The sequence below is a fragment of the Calypte anna genome, chromosome 4A, assembly GCF_003957555.1.
Source record: "Calypte anna isolate BGI_N300 chromosome 4A, bCalAnn1_v1.p, whole genome shotgun sequence".
Classification (NCBI taxonomy): Eukaryota; Metazoa; Chordata; class Aves; order Apodiformes; family Trochilidae; genus Calypte; species Calypte anna.
The window spans coordinates 32,821,855-32,842,714 of NC_044248.1; the positions used below are offsets into that span (position 1 = coordinate 32,821,855).

The window sequence follows — 20,860 nt, forward strand, 5'->3', positions numbered from 1 at the left end:
GTTAGACAGGTGGAAAAAGAACAGGGAGTTCCCTCTTGCAGGGGCTCTGTCTGACTCCTGGGTTTCTATCCTGAGAGGCAGGGTGAGACTCAAAGCATCTCTCTCTTGCATTCCCTGATGGCCCTCAACCTGCTGACCTCCTCCCTGAGCTCCATCACTTAGAAGAGGAACTCCTCTCCCTGGGCACACCTCTTACAGGGATTCTCACCAGTGCCATCTGACACCGGCATCAGGGCAGGGGACACCCTGCAGCCCTACTCCTGGGTGTTTCCACCAGAGCTCTGGCTGGGAAGCCGCATCAGCGCTGGTGGGTGCAGAGCTCAGGGATGCCCTGGTCTTCTGCTGAGTGGAAACCATTGCTTCCTGGCTGAGTTAGCAGGCTTTCAGCACCCTCCCATGAGAACTTCTGGGTAAACTACCTGCTACACCACCCTGTGACCCTCAGACCTTCTACACCCATACTGCCTCAGCAGCCCATCCACAAGCTGCTGTCCCCCCAGGACATGCCAGCCACTTTCCTGGCTTCAAAAAGCCCCAGAAGAGCCCTTTGCTGTCAAGAGGAGAGATTAATCTACATAATTTGAATGTGAGTATGCAGTTCACTAACCTGAATGTGGGAGGCTCTTGGAGATCTGCAAACTTTGGAGCAATGACTCCACAAATAATTGAAGCTGAAGTTCAAATTATGGAATGGAGAACATAACTGTTTTGTATCAAACACTGAAATACAGATTTAACCAAAAAGAAAACCCCCAAATTTCTGTGAGTCAGTGGAAAAAAATAATTTATTGCAACTTCTTTTGCACATTAACATGAAACATTTATACATACATATTCTGTGCTGATAATGGTATGCTAGGTATTGAAAATTTTTATACACATAGTAATTGCACTATCCTGTATTATAATGCAAATATTCAGAAATTACCAGTCAGATAAGAATAGATAATATTCACATAAAAATGCACTGTATGTTGATGTTATGGAAGATCTATGTGTGGGAATTGGTGAAGATATGAAACCAGAGACATCTGAAACCTTACCCACTTTTACAGACTGTATCAGCTGATAAGAACCACTATTGTGCTTTACGTCCCTTAATTATGCCATGATGCCTATATTATTATTAAGTCCTCCCAAGGAATAAAATAATTCCTGAAAATGAGAGAGATTAAACCAAAGAGCAATCATGACAACCATGTCTTAGCAGCATGGCTTTCAATTCTGGGGGCTCCATTAGAAAAGAATGAAAGTACTACAAGTAGCCTAAAATTGTCCAGCAATCTACTATTAACATGACAACTTCATTTAGGTAATAAAAATCAATGAGAAATACACTGCAAGTGAAAATCCTTTCAGTAGAAGTACATTGGCACATGCTTCAAATGGCAGAATCAGACAAACAACTGCTCCCTTTCAATGTAGAAAATGTCTGCATAATGTCTGCAAAGGGAAAATTCAGGATGATATCAAAAGAGGAACATTTTTCTAACCAGGAATTTAGTGTGTCCAAATGTTATTCACAAAATCATTGGGAAGCATGGTAAAAGCAGAACTAAATCTGATAAACCACACTTATCCAATAATTTTGATAAGGCTGCTTCAGGTATTTTTTTAAAAACTAGACCTTTCATTGTTCTGCCCAACATCTGAAATACTTATCTTTCAAAAAATGTCATAGATTCATGTAGCCACTATACTTTGGAAATGAAGATGAAGGTGTGAAGCATCAGATCAAAGTGGTGCATAGTAAAAAAATTTATTCAGTATTATCTGGTGGTAGAAAGGGCCATATGATTGATGTGCAAAAATGCATATCAAAATAAGGAAAGCTTGAAATACATGCTCATAGCAGAGATATAACAATACCATACATTAAGGAAATAAAAATAGCAAGCAAGCCTGGAGAAAAACTGTATGATTTCAGGAGTGGGGCAAAAGACAATGGTACTGCACATGACAATGGGAAATATGATGTAAAATAACAACCATAACTCAACCTGGCACCCTACTTGAAGACAGTATTGCACCCTATCCAGCGTCTTCTTCCTCTTCAGAGAGCATCTTGCTCTGCTTCCTTGAGTGCATGCAAGTAGAATTTGAGAAGTAAGGGATTTTCTTTGAAGCAACAACATGGTGGGTCAGTGCAGTGACAAAATACATTTTACAACTTGCAACCAATATCAGTAAATAATGATAATAATAAAACACACATAAGTAACACATGTATTTCTTTCCCATGTGCTGTATGTAGGAATGTAACAATTCCTACATTTCCTGATGAACTACTGGCTCTGACTGAGAGACTTCAACTTGTTCCCACAAGTAATGTGGGAACAGGGCAGAAGAGAAATATATTTGGAAGCTGGAAATTATGGGAATTGCAGTCAGGGTCTCTGCAAGCTTTACTTTTTACAACAAATCTCTTTCTCCAGAGAGAAACTGCAGCTAAATATCTGTTAAAACAATAGTGATAATAATAATTTATCTTATAAGCATGCAAACAAGCAGATGCAAAATGAGTAATAGCTCCCAGTTGCTTTTGTTCTATGAATATTTCTGATGCAATTCTGATTTTTGTTGTAATGGTATCGTGACAGAGATACCTTGAATGAAAAAAGAAGCAGCATTCCCAACACTGATTCTGGTAAACCAAGTCTTTCTCAGAAGTAACCTCTACCCATGGTAACTTATATTAGAATTGTCAACTTAGGAACCAAGTTTGAGGTATGCTGAGCTGCTTCAGCACTGCAATTTTCTACAGGTCTAGCAGAGAGCATATTTTAAGCCTTGGTTTCACAGCTCTATGCCAGCTGTAAGTATTTTGTCATCTTTCCTCAGCACATATTAATTATGGGGCTTCAGGGTAAAATATTAAGCTGCTATATTTGCAAATGCTGAACTAATCACTCTCAAGGGATAACATGAAAAGAAGACTAATGTGCTAATGTGAATCTATCATAGACTTAAATATACTGGAGGTAGAAAACTTCACAGTGAAAAAATAATGTACAGAATTATCTTCAGGATTATTTAAGAAATATTTTTATGTTTACTTCTATAAGCCACTTATTGCAATATTCTGGAGTGATGTTTCAGAAAATTACCATAAAGTTTCTGAATATATGTTAACATGCCATATTCGTTGTTCTGAGCAGTCCCTCTGAAACTGACAGCACTGTATATGATAATACATTAGCATGATTTCTACTTTTGGATCATAACTATTATGTACAGCCTATGAAGTGCCACAAATAACATGTAGGGTACCTTCCCAAGACAAACTGTGAGCTTCAGAAAAATCTTAAAGGAGTAAAACTCAGTGCATCTTTGCAGGGAGTGGAAAAGCATTACATGATCAGAGGATTATATTCTTTCAGATTTCAAAATCACCTTTCATAAGATGATGCTTTCATAAATGATTAGGTCAAATCACCACACAACACTCTATCTTTTTAGTCTTCTCCCAAGCTTACTACAATCAGGCTGACTATTTTTTGTCAGGCTTCTTCCTGCCCTCATGTCCCTCTCTACAAAGGTCAAGTACTAGCTAAGAGTATCAGCAAATACCTTTCAGGACTGTTGTGAGGACTGACAAAACCAACTGTTGTACAAGATCTCTAAAAGGAAATTGGAATTTTAAGCTATCTGAACCCTATATTCATATTAAACTTGTGGGATGGAAACAAGGAAAATACCCAACTGACTCAGTAGCTCTGAAATTTTCCATTTAAAATTATAATGTGCCTGCTACAAATGATAGAATGTAATTTATAATGCAGAAAAAAGTGAAAGGTGATTCAATTAAAATATATTTTTAAAACAACTATAGATTTAAAAGAATGGTAACTATGTGAAATTAGAGTTGATTTTGATAAAGCATAGAAATAGACAAGTATTATCAAAAGTGGCACCCAGAGCATTACTGTATGTATAGTAGAATGCAGACTTCAGCAGAGTTTAAGTACAGGGTCTCCCCAGAAGTTTAATACTGGGTGTTAATACTGGGAATTACCACTAAAATGTCAGTATTTATACACTTGGTAACCATAGTAATGACTCTGTGTCATTCATCTGTATCATATCTTTATCATATCATCAATCTGTATCATATCATCTTCTTGCAAAGAGCCCAAACAGTTTAACAGCCTAAATTTTATTTTTGGAAGCACATGGGAGTTCAGACACTAATTAAATTTCCTTTGAAATTGCCTTACAAGAATTATTTCAGCAGAGGTAACTAATGACTTTCATTATTGTAGTCAGGTGTATTTTGAATATTAAATACACTCACTTAAAAGCCTAAAGACAACTCAGTGCTTGATGAGCTTTACCCTACACCATTTTAGGCTCATACATCATATATTTGTAAAGCAAGACCTCTATCATGCAAGGCTCTCTGAGCAAGCAGATCCATCTGGGGTTAACAGACCACCATGCACATCAGATGGGAAACTGCCTGCAAATTGTTGCTGGACTTTTGCCTAAATATCTGAAGGTACATTTATTCCCTCAGTGCAAGAGCTAAATTTTGAAGTGGTGATAATCAGACATGTCAGCTAAACAGAAATGGACATTGGATTGCAAAATCTAGTACAGTGGAGAAATAGAATTCTTCTTCATAAGAAGAGAGAGATATAAATACTAAAACACTTGGCATTCCCTCAAGGACTTCTCAAAATACAAAATTATTATTTCAAGGACTGCAATAACTGCAAAGACAACGAAGGACTTGAATGTGCTGTCAAGGCAGTAAATGCATTAATGAAATAGTGTTGTACAACTTAATTTTTTCTAGGAAATATTTAGTTTTGCAAATGCAAGTGGATCTCAGTGGTTTAGATTAAATTTGTCGTATTTATGCTTTGTTTAAAACAAATTATACTCTGGTTAGTCATACCTCTGTCTCTGTACTCTTTCTGGACAAAAACCAAACCTTCATTGGTTCTTTTTTACCCTTCATAGAAACTGGACCCCTGTACTCCAGGTGGAACTGAGGATCTGAATTTTCTGGTGTCATAAGACACCTGAAATTGAAAGAAAAAAACATGTAAATGTATGTACTATTCATCCACACCACAGACTATATAATATATTAAACATGATACAGATATGTGAGCCAATCAATAAAAGAGCCGAATCTATCTCTAGATCATTATTATATTTGCATACCAATAACAGTGTAGCATAATGCAATCTGCCAAACAGTTTCATGAGAACTCATGTATTTAAATTGTGTTTTGCAGGAGTCCTCTCAATTTCAACTCCAAAACCACTTCGATGTTATGCAGATAAAGTCATGTCTTTTAGGATGTCAACACCAATAAAAATAGTGCATCACTCACCTGTAAGTATATTCAGAGACATTGATCTTTCCCTTTTCTCCAGTAGTTTCTGTTCTGCTTGTTAGATTGACAGTATTTCCAAAGAGACAGTAACGTGGCATCCTTTGGCCTATCACACCTGTGACTACCTCACCAGTGTGGATTCCAATTGTTATCTTTTGAGAGAAAAATACAATTTGAATATTCAAACTCAACATAAAGGACTTCTGAACTAAATACAGGTATTATGTCATTTATGTCTACTAGACGTTTTTCAGTGTGCCACTCCTGCTTCTTTAAAGCCTTGCATTTTGTGTTTTGTGTCACTTTTTTTTTTTTTAATTGTAGTGCAATGCCATGGTTCTGTCTCCCACATGAAAGAACAAACTCCATATATTTTCCAGCATGCACCATGACATGCTCCACTATTGTGCACTGTGAAAATAAAAAAAAAAGTGGAAAGAGAGACATGCTCTGCAGGTGTGTGTTTCATGAGTGATCAGAAGATGCAGAGATTGATGGTGTAGGTCAAATGTCATGGTATTTGGCAATTAAAAGCTCAAGAGATAGAACAGATGTTTGGGAAAGATTGTTCTTATGGCACATGACAGTTACTTCAAAGCCCAAACCAAGCATTCTCACTTCTTTGCTCAGTGACAAGGTGAAGTACACAGATTAAGTGAGGTGTTAGACCAACGACCTTCATGTCATGTGCAATGCAAATAGAAATATGCATTGCACTAATTTCTTATTTTCCTCTCACAGCCTTCTGAGGAGGAAAGGTGAATGCAGATACACCTATTCTTGTATTAATACCACAACATCTTCAAAAAATCCCACAATCAGTGAATTTCCACTATTACACATTATTGCCAGCAATCATTGCAGCAACCACCTATGTACTTTTCTTTTTAATGCAACATTTTCTCATGCTGATGTGAGGATCTGAAGCCTGATCAAAAATACTAGTGAGGGAATATTATTGTTCAGTTCACTGAGATGAGGAAGATTCAAGTAATTGTACCGGATGCACAATGGGAATTTGATGATGAGATAGAAAAGATGGGGAAAAACACTTAAATGATGTGGAGTTAATTTAGTTGTTTAATAGATTAAGCACAATAATTAGATTTTAAGGTCTGGGGCCGGCACGTCACATCTACATGTGACTCTGCACTGCAGGTATCAGACTCAAAACCTAACAAAACAAAGTTTGCGTGGAAAGTGACTTGAGCACTAGCATATTCCAAAGCATTATTATCATATCAAAGAATGGGCTCTTCCTTCAAGCCCACACATTTACTGACCTGTACAGGCTCACCATCTACTTGAACCTGGCCTGCTATTTCCATCATATCCAATGCCAGGTGGCAGATAGATCGTGCATGGTGCATGCAAGGCTCTGGTAGACCACTCACTGTCATATACTTGTCCCCAACTGTTTCCACCTATCAAGACAGATATTTTTCAATTGCTTTATTACTATAGGATTTAGAATTCCAGGACATTTCCTTTAAGACTCCTTATCCTTTCATATAGTTAATCTTCATTCAAATCACCTTAATTCCTCTCATCTCTGGTTGTTAATGAAGATAATTTATTATAAGGTCAGAATGTCAAAAATTAAAATATCACTGTGATTGTGTGAACTTGGGCCTGTCTTTTGGGGTCTTCTGAATTTCTGTAGAAACTGAGAACTATGTTTGTGTTGACTCACACACTAGATTCTCTTCGTACAGAACACAAAAATTGATTTCTAGTAAAAACTAGCAATGAATCTTATAAACACACAAGCATACATGTGTATATATAGATGGGATCTGTCTGTATCTATGTATCTATGCATCTATCTATCCTACCTAGCTACCCATCCACCTGCTACCAGATACACCTGCAACTACACCTCATTCCTAATTAAGGAATCCAGTTCACATGGAATAACTGAACAAGTTACAATTTACAACCAGGAGATCCAGGTGCATGACTAGAAAACTTAAAGCACAGGGTCATCTACATGGAAATAGATTTATATATCACCCATTGCAGAAATCCTGCTGAGGACTAAGCCCTTTATGTTTGTTCACAAATTTAGACATAAACCAGCTACTCTTTTTAAAATAATATTAGGTAAAAGAGTTTGAAGACTGAGACCTCAACTAGCTTTTTTTAAAAGCCTAAAAAACAGGGGATAGAAAAACCATTTTGGTTGGAAAAAGTCTTTAAGATCACTAAGTCCAATGATTAACCAAACACTGCCAAGTCCAACATAAAACCATTTCCCACATGTTACCTACAGCAGGGGTGACTCAACCATTTCCCTGGGCAGCCTGTTCCAGTGCTTGACAACCCTTTCAATGTAAGGTTTTTTTCCTAATATCCAATCTAAGCCTCTCCTGGCACAACTTGAGGTGATTCTGTTGCTTATTACTTAGGAGAAGAGATCAACCCCCTGCTTTGCTACAACCTTATTTCAGGTGGTTGTTGAGAGTGATAAGGTGTCCTCTCAGCCTCCTTTTCTCCAGGCTAAGCAATCCCAGTTCATTCAACTCCTCCTCATAAGACTTGTTGTCTAGACCATTCACCAGCTTTGATGTCCCTCTTTGGACACACTCCAGCACCTCCATGTCCTTATTGTAGTGAGGGGCTCAGAAGTGATAGGGAATTATTGAAAATTCAGAGATTAAATACTTATACTTACCTTATAAACAAATGGATTCCTTCGTGAATCAGTCAGAATATCAAATCTTGTGTACAGGTCATTTAAAAGATTAACAATCTTCATGGCTCCCTCTCCAGAGGCATGCTTACTACAGAAGGCATTGAATCCAACAATGCCACTGAAAAGGATGGTCACATTGTCATACCGCTTGGCTGGGACAGGACGCTTGTGCCTCAGCTCGTTTGCCACTGATGGTGGTAGAACAGAGTACAGTAACCTAAATGTGTCAGGAAAGAGAGGCACAAGCAAAACAGAAAGAATATGGAGAAAGATCTTGCATCAGCCAGTATTAATTTAGTACTTCCCATAGGGTTTGTAATACACTCGCAGCATCAAAGAGCAATATAAAAGATGTTTACTGAAAAATACGTTACTTGGGAAGTAGGAGCTGATCCACATCAACATACCTAAAGCCAGGACACTTCAGATCACATTAACACACACTTGTTCACATTAAATATCATGTAAATAGAATACAAATCACACACAGACCTTCATCCCACTCTGGTGTATCCTTTCAACTTTCTGGCTGCCACCTTAAGGTGTATTCCACCTCCTTACACAGCTAAGTGGGCAAGCTGAAGATCTGTGACTGTTTCACAGATTTTGAGCATCATTTTGTACACAGCTTCCCTCACAAACCCTCATTAGCTGCACTTTTGGCAAGTTCACTACTGTATGAGTTATAATGAGTGAATACATGATATGGTAACTGACACTGTCTGTTCCAGTGGCTGCCAAGAAGGGTAGAATTCCTGAAGATAAAATGACTTTATAAAACAAGTCAACAAGAATGAATAAAACATTTTTTAGTATTCTTTTCTCTCTGAATCTTCCATTCATATCTTTCAGCTCTCTTTGCAATAATTTCTATTCCTCTACCACAGAAAAAATGTATTTGTCAATAGAATTCATAGAACAATAAATGGTAACTCTACTACTAAACAATCATAATCCACAAGAAATTCTTCTATTACAGACATAGGGACTATGTTTTGTAAGTGTGAGTCAGCCATCAATGCCACACTGATTGTCACACAAATTTTGGTTAATTTATCTGCCAGTAGTATTTGAGCTAAGATGCCATAGTTACCTGCTAAGTTACCTGTAGACATGGATTTGGGGCCCAATGCATATATTTTATCATGGTTACGTACTTACATAGTAATATTATATAGAAAGCCCCAAATACATTTCTATAGTTAACTATAAAATAAAATTCTTCACACTAGTGTATTGCAAAACTTACCCTTACAGACTATTGTTGATGCCTATAAGAGATGTTTTTCTGTTCTATTACTCTGTGAACACAGCAGTCCAAAAAGATATAGCCTACAGCTGGTTTACAGAACTCCATCAAACAGTAACATTTGGGCATTCATCAAATTCATCTTGGCTACATAGACTGCTTTTAGAAAGTTTGCAGAACTACTGTTTTAGGTAATTAAAAAAGCAAAAAGGATGTCAGGTCATTTCTCACAATTTTCCTTATTAAGTAAGGATCCATCAAAACACCTGTGCACCTAATAGCCTAGCCTGCAGATGATATTTTACAAATACCCTGTGAGGCATTAAAAGTAAAACTTTCTTTCTTGACGAAAAAATTCTTGCCCTGAATATGTCTTATATCCCTTCCAAGACCCTATTATTTTTGAAGAAGGCAGCTATAAATAATATATTGCTGTGACTGTTTCAGCTCAAAATCAGGATTCATTTCTTACGTGTCTGTCTTTTTCTTTTCATCTTCCAGTGCACGCAGTGTGTGCTGCAGTCTGTCAGTGAGGATCTCCAGCTCCTGAGTCAGTTTGTATTCCTCTCTGAACTGCTCTCCCAAAAGAACCAGGTCACGGGTAGCATCATGCAATGGAATATCACTCAGATATAAACCTCGTCTGGTTAAATCATCCAAGTTCATCACACTGCAATGTGGAGAGAGATATAATAATATAGGTATGCTTAAACATGCCAAAGAAGCATTTAAAACTCAAATGAACAGCAGAGGCTGATGAATAACAGAAGAAAGATTATGCTTCTGAACTTGTGATGAGCTGTACAATGTATCTTTTCTATGAAATTGTATTGGATTTGTGTTCATTCATGTTAACAAATGGCTCTTGCTTTTTACATTTGAATACAGAATTCTCATTGATGAGAACTGCATATACTTCAGTACTCAAATAAAGGTGATTTTATGTAAAGAAAGCCTCTTTCAATTTTCATTCACTCTCTTCCTTTAACACAGGAGATGAACATATCATAACTGTGTAATCTGATGTGTTAGCTCAATGTGTTCTTCATTCTCCATTCCATCCTTCATTCCAACCACTTCTTTATAATCATCACTACTCTATTAGATTAGAACTACTGCAAAAATATACGAATCCATACAGGAAATTGAATCATGGAGGAATTTCTTAGCACTTTCAGAGTAAGAAACAAAGAACAAAACTTGCTGGCAATGAGGAATTCCCATTGGTACAAACTGGGCAAGAGCATCCCAATGTTTATATTGAATTATTCAATAATCAGTCAAGTTCCAACGTTTAAATGTTCCTACCACTTCTAGTATAAACACATAAAAATCAATGGAGTCAGTACTTGAGCCAATTAATCTCTGGAGCACTACTCTCATAAGTGTTCTTAAAAGTAGAAATTCTACAATGAAAACCAATATTCTTGAACTCCTAAGGTTTACAGTACCTTGGTGAGCAAAGAAAGAGAATACTGTCTGCTTCAGGCAGGTAGATCATTTGCCCTTTCAAGCGCAAGCAGCTGATTTCTGTGCCAGTCAGTTCATCTTCACACTCGAGCTTTTCCACATCCAACAGCCCCTCCTGGTGATGAAAAGTCACAGTAGTGTGAGGGCAATATATGTGTGTTACACATCAGGCCACAAAGGTAAGAGCCCTCCTTATGAAGGCAGTGAAAATGTTTGGAATAGAGTTACAGACTACATTAAAACTCAATTAATTTCTCGTTTGAACACCATCCACTTAGTATTTTAATGCTGTGATTTGCTACCTCAAAGATAAAGCATGGTATCTTTCTTTACAGTCATGTTCATAACTTGTTTTCTTCTGTGTAATTTCTTAACAATAGTTTGACAAAAGTATTGCCTGCTCCATGAAGTTCTACCTACACCTGGAGCATCTTTAAGAAATTCTGTTTGTTTCTTTCAGGGTCAGTTTTCTGTAAATAAGCAGGCTCCTTGACACAGTAGGTTCTACCCTACTTGCTGCATTGGTTCATATCACCCATCTCCTCTCCTGCCCTCTCTAGAGAAGAGGACACAGAACTGTGTATGAAGGTATGGGCTCAAGCCAGAACACATTTCATATTTATCTCTCATATCATTATGAAGCAGAAGTAGATGTAAGTGCCCCTCTACATGTACTTTGATACAATGCCATAAAATGGGTTGGCTCCTTGAAAAGAAAGCATCAGGCACGAAGCATATATACTTCACCATTCCTATAAAGAATTTAACGTAACAGTTACACATAAATTCACACCTGTGGCTCTTTCTTGGCTCAAGACTCAAAAGGGACTGAGTGTGCTACTGTGCAAAGAATTTTCTCTGAAGACTTGTGAGCTTTCAGCACTTGTTCTTATCTCCCCAAAGCATGCATACTTCAAGAAAAGCCAGCTGAATTACTTGGTCTAGTTACCTTGGTCCTCAGTACAAAGACTGTATTGATATGTGAGAGGATCCCATGGAAACTAATATCAATATGAGGCCGGACCAAGGAGAAAACTGACAACAGGCTGCAATTTCCTGGCTGCAGCTAGAATAGAAATTAAAAAAATATTGTTATGTTTTATAACTAAAATGTACATATTGTAGTTACATTCTATTTTCTTGACAACAATACTGAATAGAAGATAATATATATATTCTGCATTTCTCCATTGAAACACAAGGTTTTAATTTAAAGATTACTACTTCAAAGTACAATTCTAGTATGCAAGACAACCTTGTAAAATTATTACACTATCACATTTGCTATCTATCAAGCTGTTCCCACTCTACAGTAAAAAAAAAATTTTCCAGTATTTGCCCCCGAGACATCTCTTTCAAACTCCCTTTGCAATAAACTATGTGTTCTAAAGCATCAACTCTGCTAATAAGGACTCTGGTTATCATCAGGAGGCTGAACAGTTAAGTCACAGCAGCTCAGCGAATATCCTTGAGAAAAATCTGGCAGAGCTACTTCCAAAGCTGATTATCCAAATCTTTCTGCAAAACTGAGAGAGAAATCACAAAATAAAAATAAAATTAAAATGCAGGAATAAACAATTAAAACAAAGTTGCATTTTAAAAGCATGTCAATAACTCAGAAATAACAAGATATGTGTAACATTAGGCTATCTAATTGTAAAGATCCTTTGATGTTTTCATCATCTTACCTTTTACTTCTCTCATATTACTGCTTTACCTGTTGCTTATTTCTAGAAACACTGTCAGCTCTTTCAGGCAAGAGCTGAGATATCCCATTCAAGTACAAAATGCATAATATTAAGTGGACCTCTGACTACTCTTAAATATCCAGAGGAAATTGCAGCAGCTGCATTCAGTTCAGAACACACACATGTATGTATCACAAACATAATTTGACTCATCTTAGTTAATCTGATGCTTTTGATGCACAAGCCAAGAAAGTAAGCTACAACTTCTGTTACTCTGCTCTTCAATTATTGTCCATCTGATATTTTAAGTATCTGTAGGCATTACTGTCAAGTAATATGTGTAGACTGTGTACCTGCTGCTACACTACACAGTATAGAACGCCAGGCCAAGTTGCAGAGTGAGTTACATGCATTTTAGAGTTATCTGTCCCTTCTATAGTAAATGTATCTTGGAGAAAGATACCAGAAAGAATCAGGTATCAAAGTAATACCTGAACTGTAGGAGTGACGAGGTTTTCTCTGCTCAAGATTATTCTCTTATTACACATGGACAGGTTCATAAGGAACAGACCTGCTGCAGAATTAGGGCTATTTTCACAATGCTTTTTCAAGCAAGAGAAGCACAATGTAGTAAATGTTATACAGTTACACAGGAATGCTATTTATACAGAGAATCCTAAATCTATTTTATTAATCTTTAAAATAAATCTGTAAAGCATCTAGCATTAGGAATCTCTATGATTATCATGCATGAGAATCATCTAACCTGTGGAAGGACTCTGTATATTGCATTGCCACACTGTGTAACAACCAGATCTCTGTCAAATATTATATGGAAAGGAAAAGCTTTGCAGAAAGTATAGGGACTGATGCGAGACTCCTGGGTACCATTTTCTTCAAATCTGTCAAGGTCTTCATAGCAGTCCTCTTCTTTAGACTCTTTCTCTTCAATTAAAAACTGAATATGGTCACATTCCTCATTTCTCTGCTGAATAACCTAGAAAAATGAAGGAAAAAATGAAATCTGAAAACTCTATTACTCATTAATAACCAGAATGCTACTATGAAGACAGGAATACCTTTAGGGCAGAAAGATGAATTTGAGATTGAGGTTTACATCTTGAAAAATATTATATTCTAATATGTATTTCTGATTTTAGAGAGTCTATACAAACTGAAGATCATGTGAAAAGCACATCCTGAAATCAGGGGTGAAGGATCAGCTTACACTTGCTTTTACTTGTATGTGCCAGAGAGCAGGACTCTTCCTCATCCCTGGAATGAACATGTGGCAAGTCTGGAATGAGACTGACCACTTGAGTCCTTATTTTTATGAAAGCTGTTTGTGATGCCTAGAACCCAGCAGCAAATAATGCTGACCAGAGGAAGGGCATAACATAGCCAGAAGACACGTGGATGAAGCAGGTAAATATCCAGTCCTTACACATTTAAGCAGTGAGAACTGTAAGATCAGGACCATCCAATAAAACTAAGAGCAATGACAATCTTCTACAAGCTAGGTGTCGTAGGAAATGAAATCACAATAAAACCAGACTCCTCTAAATCAGCTGAATTGCAATAAGTATCTTGAATAAAGCAGTTTGCAATTTTGTGATTTTACTCAAATTTAGTAAAAAAATATGAAATTAATAGGGATTGTTTTGTTTACAGGGAGTCAGGTATTGCAGTATAATTAAAGCTAATAACTAATAGAATGACATAATTTACTTTGAGAGGCCAAATTCACCTCTTCTCAATCCTAATTAGATTTAAGGACTGGAACAGAACAATTCTATTTACACAGTATTGTTTAGTGGCAACTTTCTGGAACATGTTGCACCTGATTCTACTTTCGTGTAGTCTGATCCTAAAGCCACTAGAGAAAAAGAAAAAAATTATTTCTTAAAATCTCAAATGCATCCTTTAGACATAATCTAACCACAAAGGTTAACATTTACAATATGAGGACAGAACAGATATGCACAAACAGTGCACTTGATCCCTAGGATGTTTACTTTATCAGTTATTTCTCCTCCACAACTGCCAGCCACACTATCAGGTTGCTTGGGGAGTGCTGATTTCTTTCTTTCTTTCTATACAAATGGAGGAATGTAAGACAACAAAACAACATTTTAATGCTAAATTATGCTTAATTTAAGAAGGTAGTGTTCCTTGATCTCTTATTTGACTATTCATTCAAAGGAAAGAGGCTTTTCTGGAGGACAGTTCAGAGCAGAAGCGTGATTCAGGTGCTCATTTACCATCTGCTACATTATTCTTCTCCTTCTGTTGTACAGGTAACTTAGAGAAAATCGCCCTACTAAATTTACCAACTAATTTAGGTACCTAAAGCTGGATGTAAGAACCAGTTCAAATGTTAATGACAATAAACTCAATTTCCATAAGAAACTGTTGGTAATCCAAATAGCGATGTGCTGCAGAGAGATGTGGGAAATTACAAGTTATTAAGAAGTAAACCTTAGAAAGAGTATGTGGCAGTCATCTGAAGAAAACGAGTTACATGGGTTTGTCTAGGAAAATGGAACATAATAGATGGAGACCTAGTTTTCCTCTGAATTCACAGTTTAAAGGTTCTCCATGCCTTCCTCTTCTTTTACATCATTATCCCTGAAATTGTGAGAACCTGCGTCCATACTGAGGATTGACAGAATGCAGTTACAGTTTTATGCTTACTTTCTGGCACTGATACACACTCCTACTGATTTCTTACTGTTATTATGTCCTTGGACAGCTGAGATTATACTCAGTAGCTTTTTTCAAATTGTGTAGAATTATCACTAGAATTGATCTATGCTTACTGATAATTTCCAGTCTTGGATCTTATTTCAAAGAGTTGTCCTTGCCACAACTAGAAAAAAAAAATTTTACTTTAGATGAAAGTCTTCTTCTTTCAGCAAAGCAGTCCTAAAATTAATTTTTAAAGATCTAGTAATTTTTTAAGGAAATGTTCATATTAACAGCACATCACCTTCCAGAGATACTGATATTATCACCTAAAGACCATTTTAGTAACTGCAAACTGTTATTCTCTTACCAGCCTGCACCTGGACTGGTAGATTTTTTCCTGATGCCATGCAGTACCTAATGGATTTTTTGTAACTTCCCATTTTTGTCCGTTATTGGAAAAGAGCAATACATTACATATATGGGCAAGGGATTAGACCCAGCCAGCACGGGGTTAGGAAGGGCAGGTCATGCCTGACCAACCTGACCCGCCTGGTGGATGAGGGGAAGGCTGTGGATGTGGTCTACCTGGACTTCAGCAAAGCCTTTGACACCGTCTCCCACAGCATCCTCCTGAAAAAGCTGTCAGCCCGCAGCTTGAACAGGAGCACCCTGTGCTGGGTTAGGAACTGGCTGGAGGGCCGGGCCCAGAGAGTGGTGCTGAACGGTGCTGCATCCAGTTGGCTGCCGGTCACTAGTGGTGTCCCCCAGGGATCAGTGTTGGGCCTAGTTCTGTTTAATATCTTCATTGATGATTTAGATGAGGCGATTCAGTCTATCATCAGCAAATTTGCAGACGACACTAAGCTGGGGGGGAGTGTGGATCAGCTGGAAGTCAGGAGGGCTCTGCAGAGGGACCTGGACAGACTGGAGAGTTGGGCTGATTCCAATGAGATGAGGTTTAACACGGCCAAGTGCCGGGTCCTGCACTTTGGCCACAACAACCCCATGGGGAGCTCCAGGCTGGGCACAGAGTGGCTGAGAGCAGCCAGACAAAGAGGAACCTTGGAGTTTGGATTGACAGGAAGCTGAACATGAGCCAGCAGTGTGCCCAGGTGGCCAAGAAGGCAAATGGCATCCTGGCCTGTATCAGGAACAGCGTGGCCAGCAGGTCCAGGGAAGGGATTCTGCCCCTGTACTCAGCCCTGCTGAGGCCACACCTTGAGTACTGTGTCCAGTTCTGGGCCCCTCAGCTCAGGAAGGACATTGAGGTCCTGGAGTAGGTCCAAAGGAGGGCAACCAGGCTGGTGAAGGGACTCGAGCACAGACCCTATGAGGAAAGGCTGAGGGAGCTGGGGGTGTTCAGCCTGGAGAAGAGGAGCCTCAGGGGAGACCTCATCACTCTCTACAACTCCCTGAAAGGAAGGTGTAGCCAGGTGGGGGTTGGTCTCTTTTGCCAGACAACTTTCAACAAGACAAGAGGGCACGGTCTTAAGTTGTGCCAGGGGAAGTTTAGGTTAGATATTAGAAAGAATTTCTTTACCGAGAGGGTGATCAGACATTGGAATGGTCTGCCCAGGGAAGTAGTGGATTCTCTATCCCTGGAGATATTTAAAAAGAGACTGGATGTGGCACTTAGTGCCACAGTCTAGCAACCCCAACGGTGGTTCAAGGGTTGGACTCGATGATCTCTGAGGTCCCTTCCAACCCAGCCAATTCTATGATTCTATGATTCTGTGATTAATAAACAAAACTCATGTGTTGGTTAAAAATAGAACTATTAGATGCTTCTCAAGATCTGGCTAAGTTTGAGACAGCCTTTAAGTGTACACAGTGGTGAAGTCAGTCATCACAGACAATGTGCTATTTTCCTAACTTTTATACATTAGAACCATGTCAGTAACAGTGCAAAGCTGCAAATTTTCCAGGCATCTTCAAGTTTGTTTCCAAAGCTACTTTTGACTTCAGGGCATCTGGATATGCTTGCTGTAGTAGGGCACCACATTAGTGCAGCAGATGAACAACAGGCCAAAGACAAGGAAATGGGACAGATCTAGAAGACAGCCACAGTCCCACCTGCACACTCCTGCAAAACCTGATATGTTGTGGACATGGTTGGTTTACTGAATTTGATTCTGGACACTTACTAAGAGAAGCTACAATCCCTACAATATCCCTCTCCATGCTATGCAAGCTACTGATTCATCCTTAAGTAAATCCCTATTGTGTACATAAATTTTTTATTCCTTTTCTGGTCACATCATTTATGCACTCCCTATGTCATTATTTCATCAATCCTGCTGAAAAATTTTAAATCAGCACTTCTGGCTATTAATATAATATGCTAAATTCTGTCCCTTCACCCTCATACATACAGATCCAACCTAACTGGCCAGATACTTACCTAGCACAAAGCCCTGCCCTACTCTGCATTACGCTTGACTAGAACAGAACTTATCTAGTGTTCCATTCTGCAAGTGAAGTTTGCAAGACACAGAACTTCATTATTATTAAAATATTGTTGAAGAAGCTTCTGTTAAATGCTTGACAAATTAAAGTTCAGTGACAGAAGAAACAAAGCCAGGAATAAAGTTAATTCTTCCTCCCTCTGCAGTCTTAGCTGGTGCGGTGACATCAGCTCACCATGACTAAGAGCTCAGTCACCATAGTAACTGCAGTTAAAAACTGAAGGGAAAAATCACTCTCCTCTTTTCAAAGAGAATATATAACATCTAATTGCTAAACTGTCTGTGCCTTCCAGAAGATGTAGCTTCAGAATTTGTCCTTGCTTAGCCAAGTGAAAACTCACTCCAGTATTTCAGGGAAGGGCAATTCAGAGAACAGTTATTTTAAAATCACTTTGTGGTTTAATATATTTGGTGGGCCTCATACAAGATATTAAGTCAAATGGCATCACTGTGATATAGCATGTATAGGAAACAAATTATCTGTTAAACTTTCACTGATACATTCACAAAAAGACTCAGTTCTATACATAGGAGCATGTCCACAGGATATATTCATATCTCATCACAGGGATGGAAAGGGTATCCTTAGGGATCTTTCTTGATTAGATTGTGAAGATCAATACAAAGTCAGGTTTTTGCCATGTAAAGGTGAAATCCTTGATCTCTTCTGATAAAAACTGACTGTGCAATGCTACCTGACAAATTTCAGTGCAGCTGTTTCAGGGTGATCCTCAGACAAAGCAGTTCACTGTGGAAATGGCACCACATTTTCTGCACACCTGATATTAAAACCATGGTGCTGTCTGCACCCAGAAGTTGGTTTCAAGACAGAGACTCTCACTACACCAAACTGCTGAGCCTGGAGATGCTGAAGTTTTCTGCTGCCCTTGTGTCATAATTAGAGGCTTATTATGTCCCACAACTGAATTCCCTTCATGCACAGCTGGCTGTTTGATGTATGGATCATTTCTGCTTGTCCACCATAAGAAGTACCTAAGTAGTTTTTAGGTTAGTTCTCCAGTTGGTTGCATTCTGGGTTTGATTTTTATATTGCTATTAGTAATGAGACAGCAAGAAATTACTATCTTGACAAGAATTTCCCCTGACCTGTTCTCATTTTATATTGTAAATCATCTCCCCTGTATAAAAGAACAATTCTGATTGTCTGCTCTTAGATAGTAACAGAACTGCAGAAGTCTGTTCTCCCAACAGGATTTTAGGCTTTGAAGGATTCTAAAATATTCTTTGTTGACCAGTATCATTTGTAGCTCTGAGGGAATCTCTGTCCTGACTTTACCTTCTCAGGTCATCCTCATTTATACCAAACAACATCTGACAAGTGAAGCAAGAGAAGACATAGCCAGAAAGCTGCTAACAAAGATCTCATGCCAAAGCTGGTCCCCAGAACCATGAAGATTTTTAGTTCTCACACTGAAACTGAGATAATTTAAATAATCTCAGCATGAAAAACTCAGAAACAATTCTTGGGACAACACCTGCTGCAAAAATTATACAGTCTTAGCTCTTAGCAAGAAATTGATTACCAGGGAACAAAAGGCAAATTGGATTTGAACTAATTAACCAAATAATGTCTTCCTAGGCTTTCCTGAATTTTTCTACTGGAATTGTGAATCCAAGTTCAAAACAAGTTGTGGTCCTGTCAGTGCTAACAGAGACAAACTAAGTCCTTTTTTTTTTTTCCTCCCTTGGGCACACACATTCTCTAGTTGTTAAAAGAAAAGACATTTCCTGAAGGACACCATTCTGGAAAAAGGAAAGCCTTACTATACTTCAGAAGAATGTGTATATCATAGAATCACAGAATGGTTTGTCCATCAGATCTGCCCCACAGATCACTTTTATCTCTGCATGACCCCTGGACTGTGCTGGCAAAACTCTGCCTGGCAGAGAGAACACCAAACCACATAAAGATGTGGGTAAGAATAACTCATAAGAACCTCCATTATTTTGAATTCAGTTCATTTCCTTAGTCTAGTTTATTTTATAGTTTCACAACAGCTGGAGGGAAAAAAGCAGAAGGAGCTGTTGCAGGACAAGCTTGAGCAGTAAGAGAATGGGGACTGTGTGAGCTGCCTGTGCTACCAAAAGGAATGGAGCCAACTTTCAAACATGGTCGTCCCTGTTTGTCTCAACACTCTGAATAAACAGGGACCTAAGAAAAAGATTGTTTTGATTCTGTTGCATCCTTCCATATGTGATTACTAACAGCTGCTGTACAAGTTTGAATCATGGATTTCTACGAAGTAGAATCTAAAAAAGGACATGAAGTATTTCACAGTCACAAAACTAGTCATTCACTAGAAACCTGAGCTAGCTTATAACAAGAAACCTAAAAGGCAAACACTCTCATACAGCAGTACAAATACCTTTGTCACTGGGTTCCTTGTAAATCCCTTACTTGAGCAAAATCAGGCTTTTGTGACACATTCATGAAACTGTTAACAGATTTTCTGAGCAAGTATACCATAAAACTGTGCTACAAATGTACTATGACTAGTAAATAGTTGAAAAACGTTTTTTTGCTGTACCTGCTTAGGTTATTTTCTACTTCATGAGAGGTATTTTGTATCAGTTGTAATACTTCTAGAAGTAAAAAAACCTTTTATTTGCTTTTTTTTTTTTTCCCAGATACACCTGCACCTTGTATCAAGCTCTGATTTTATACCTGGCCTGATCAATTAAATCTTTCTCTTGCTGTGTAGGGACACAAAGCAGAAGCCTCTTTTACCATTTCCCATTTAGCACACATGATGTTATGTAAAACTTGTGACTGGGGAACATTTTTTTGCTTCCAGGGCAACTAGTATGTATCCAGCCACACTCCACACAGTGGTAGTTTGAGACACAAACACATCTTGGTTCTGGGAGAGACCTGGCATGCAGGCTGGGGGGAAAACACTTTGCTCAACAGCTCAGCCTCGTCAATGCACATCAGCACTACAGTTTGCACAAAGAGGAAAAATTTAGGACACAGAGACAAAATGTCTGCATTCTCACAGAACACAGAGAGTAAGAAATATATGCCAAATACAAAATACAGTGGAAAAAAAATCCCAAATAATCCAGTACCTAGTTTTATATATGTCATCCCTTTTTTTGAATAAGGATATTATATTATTCTGAACTGTTTCTCATGAGGTCTGTTCGCAAATTAGTGCTGGCCTTCCCAGCCCATGGCTGACCTGTCCTTAAAGCAACACAAATGATGATGGCTCTTCCTGAGCCAGTAATGATGC

At 38.2% G+C, this 20,860-nt stretch overlaps 1 protein-coding gene across 1 annotated transcript in view; it reads right to left on the reverse strand.

Moving 5' to 3' along the window:
* Nucleotides 1-773: 773 nt before the first annotated feature.
* Nucleotides 774-20,860, reverse strand: part of GUCY1B1 (guanylate cyclase 1 soluble subunit beta 1) — a 40,576-nt gene continuing 20,489 nt past the window's right edge. Inside the window, exons 6-13 of the mRNA XM_030450061.1 lie at nucleotides 13,217-13,447; nucleotides 11,712-11,828; nucleotides 10,744-10,877; nucleotides 9,765-9,962; nucleotides 8,023-8,260; nucleotides 6,632-6,772; nucleotides 5,346-5,500; nucleotides 774-5,027 (exon numbers count right to left, since the gene is read on the reverse strand). Coding sequence (XP_030305921.1) covers nucleotides 4,895-5,027; nucleotides 5,346-5,500; nucleotides 6,632-6,772; nucleotides 8,023-8,260; nucleotides 9,765-9,962; nucleotides 10,744-10,877; nucleotides 11,712-11,828; nucleotides 13,217-13,447 — 1,347 coding nt within the window. The 3' untranslated portion in view covers nucleotides 774-4,894. The remainder of the gene's footprint in view (nucleotides 5,028-5,345; nucleotides 5,501-6,631; nucleotides 6,773-8,022; nucleotides 8,261-9,764; nucleotides 9,963-10,743; nucleotides 10,878-11,711; nucleotides 11,829-13,216; nucleotides 13,448-20,860) is intronic.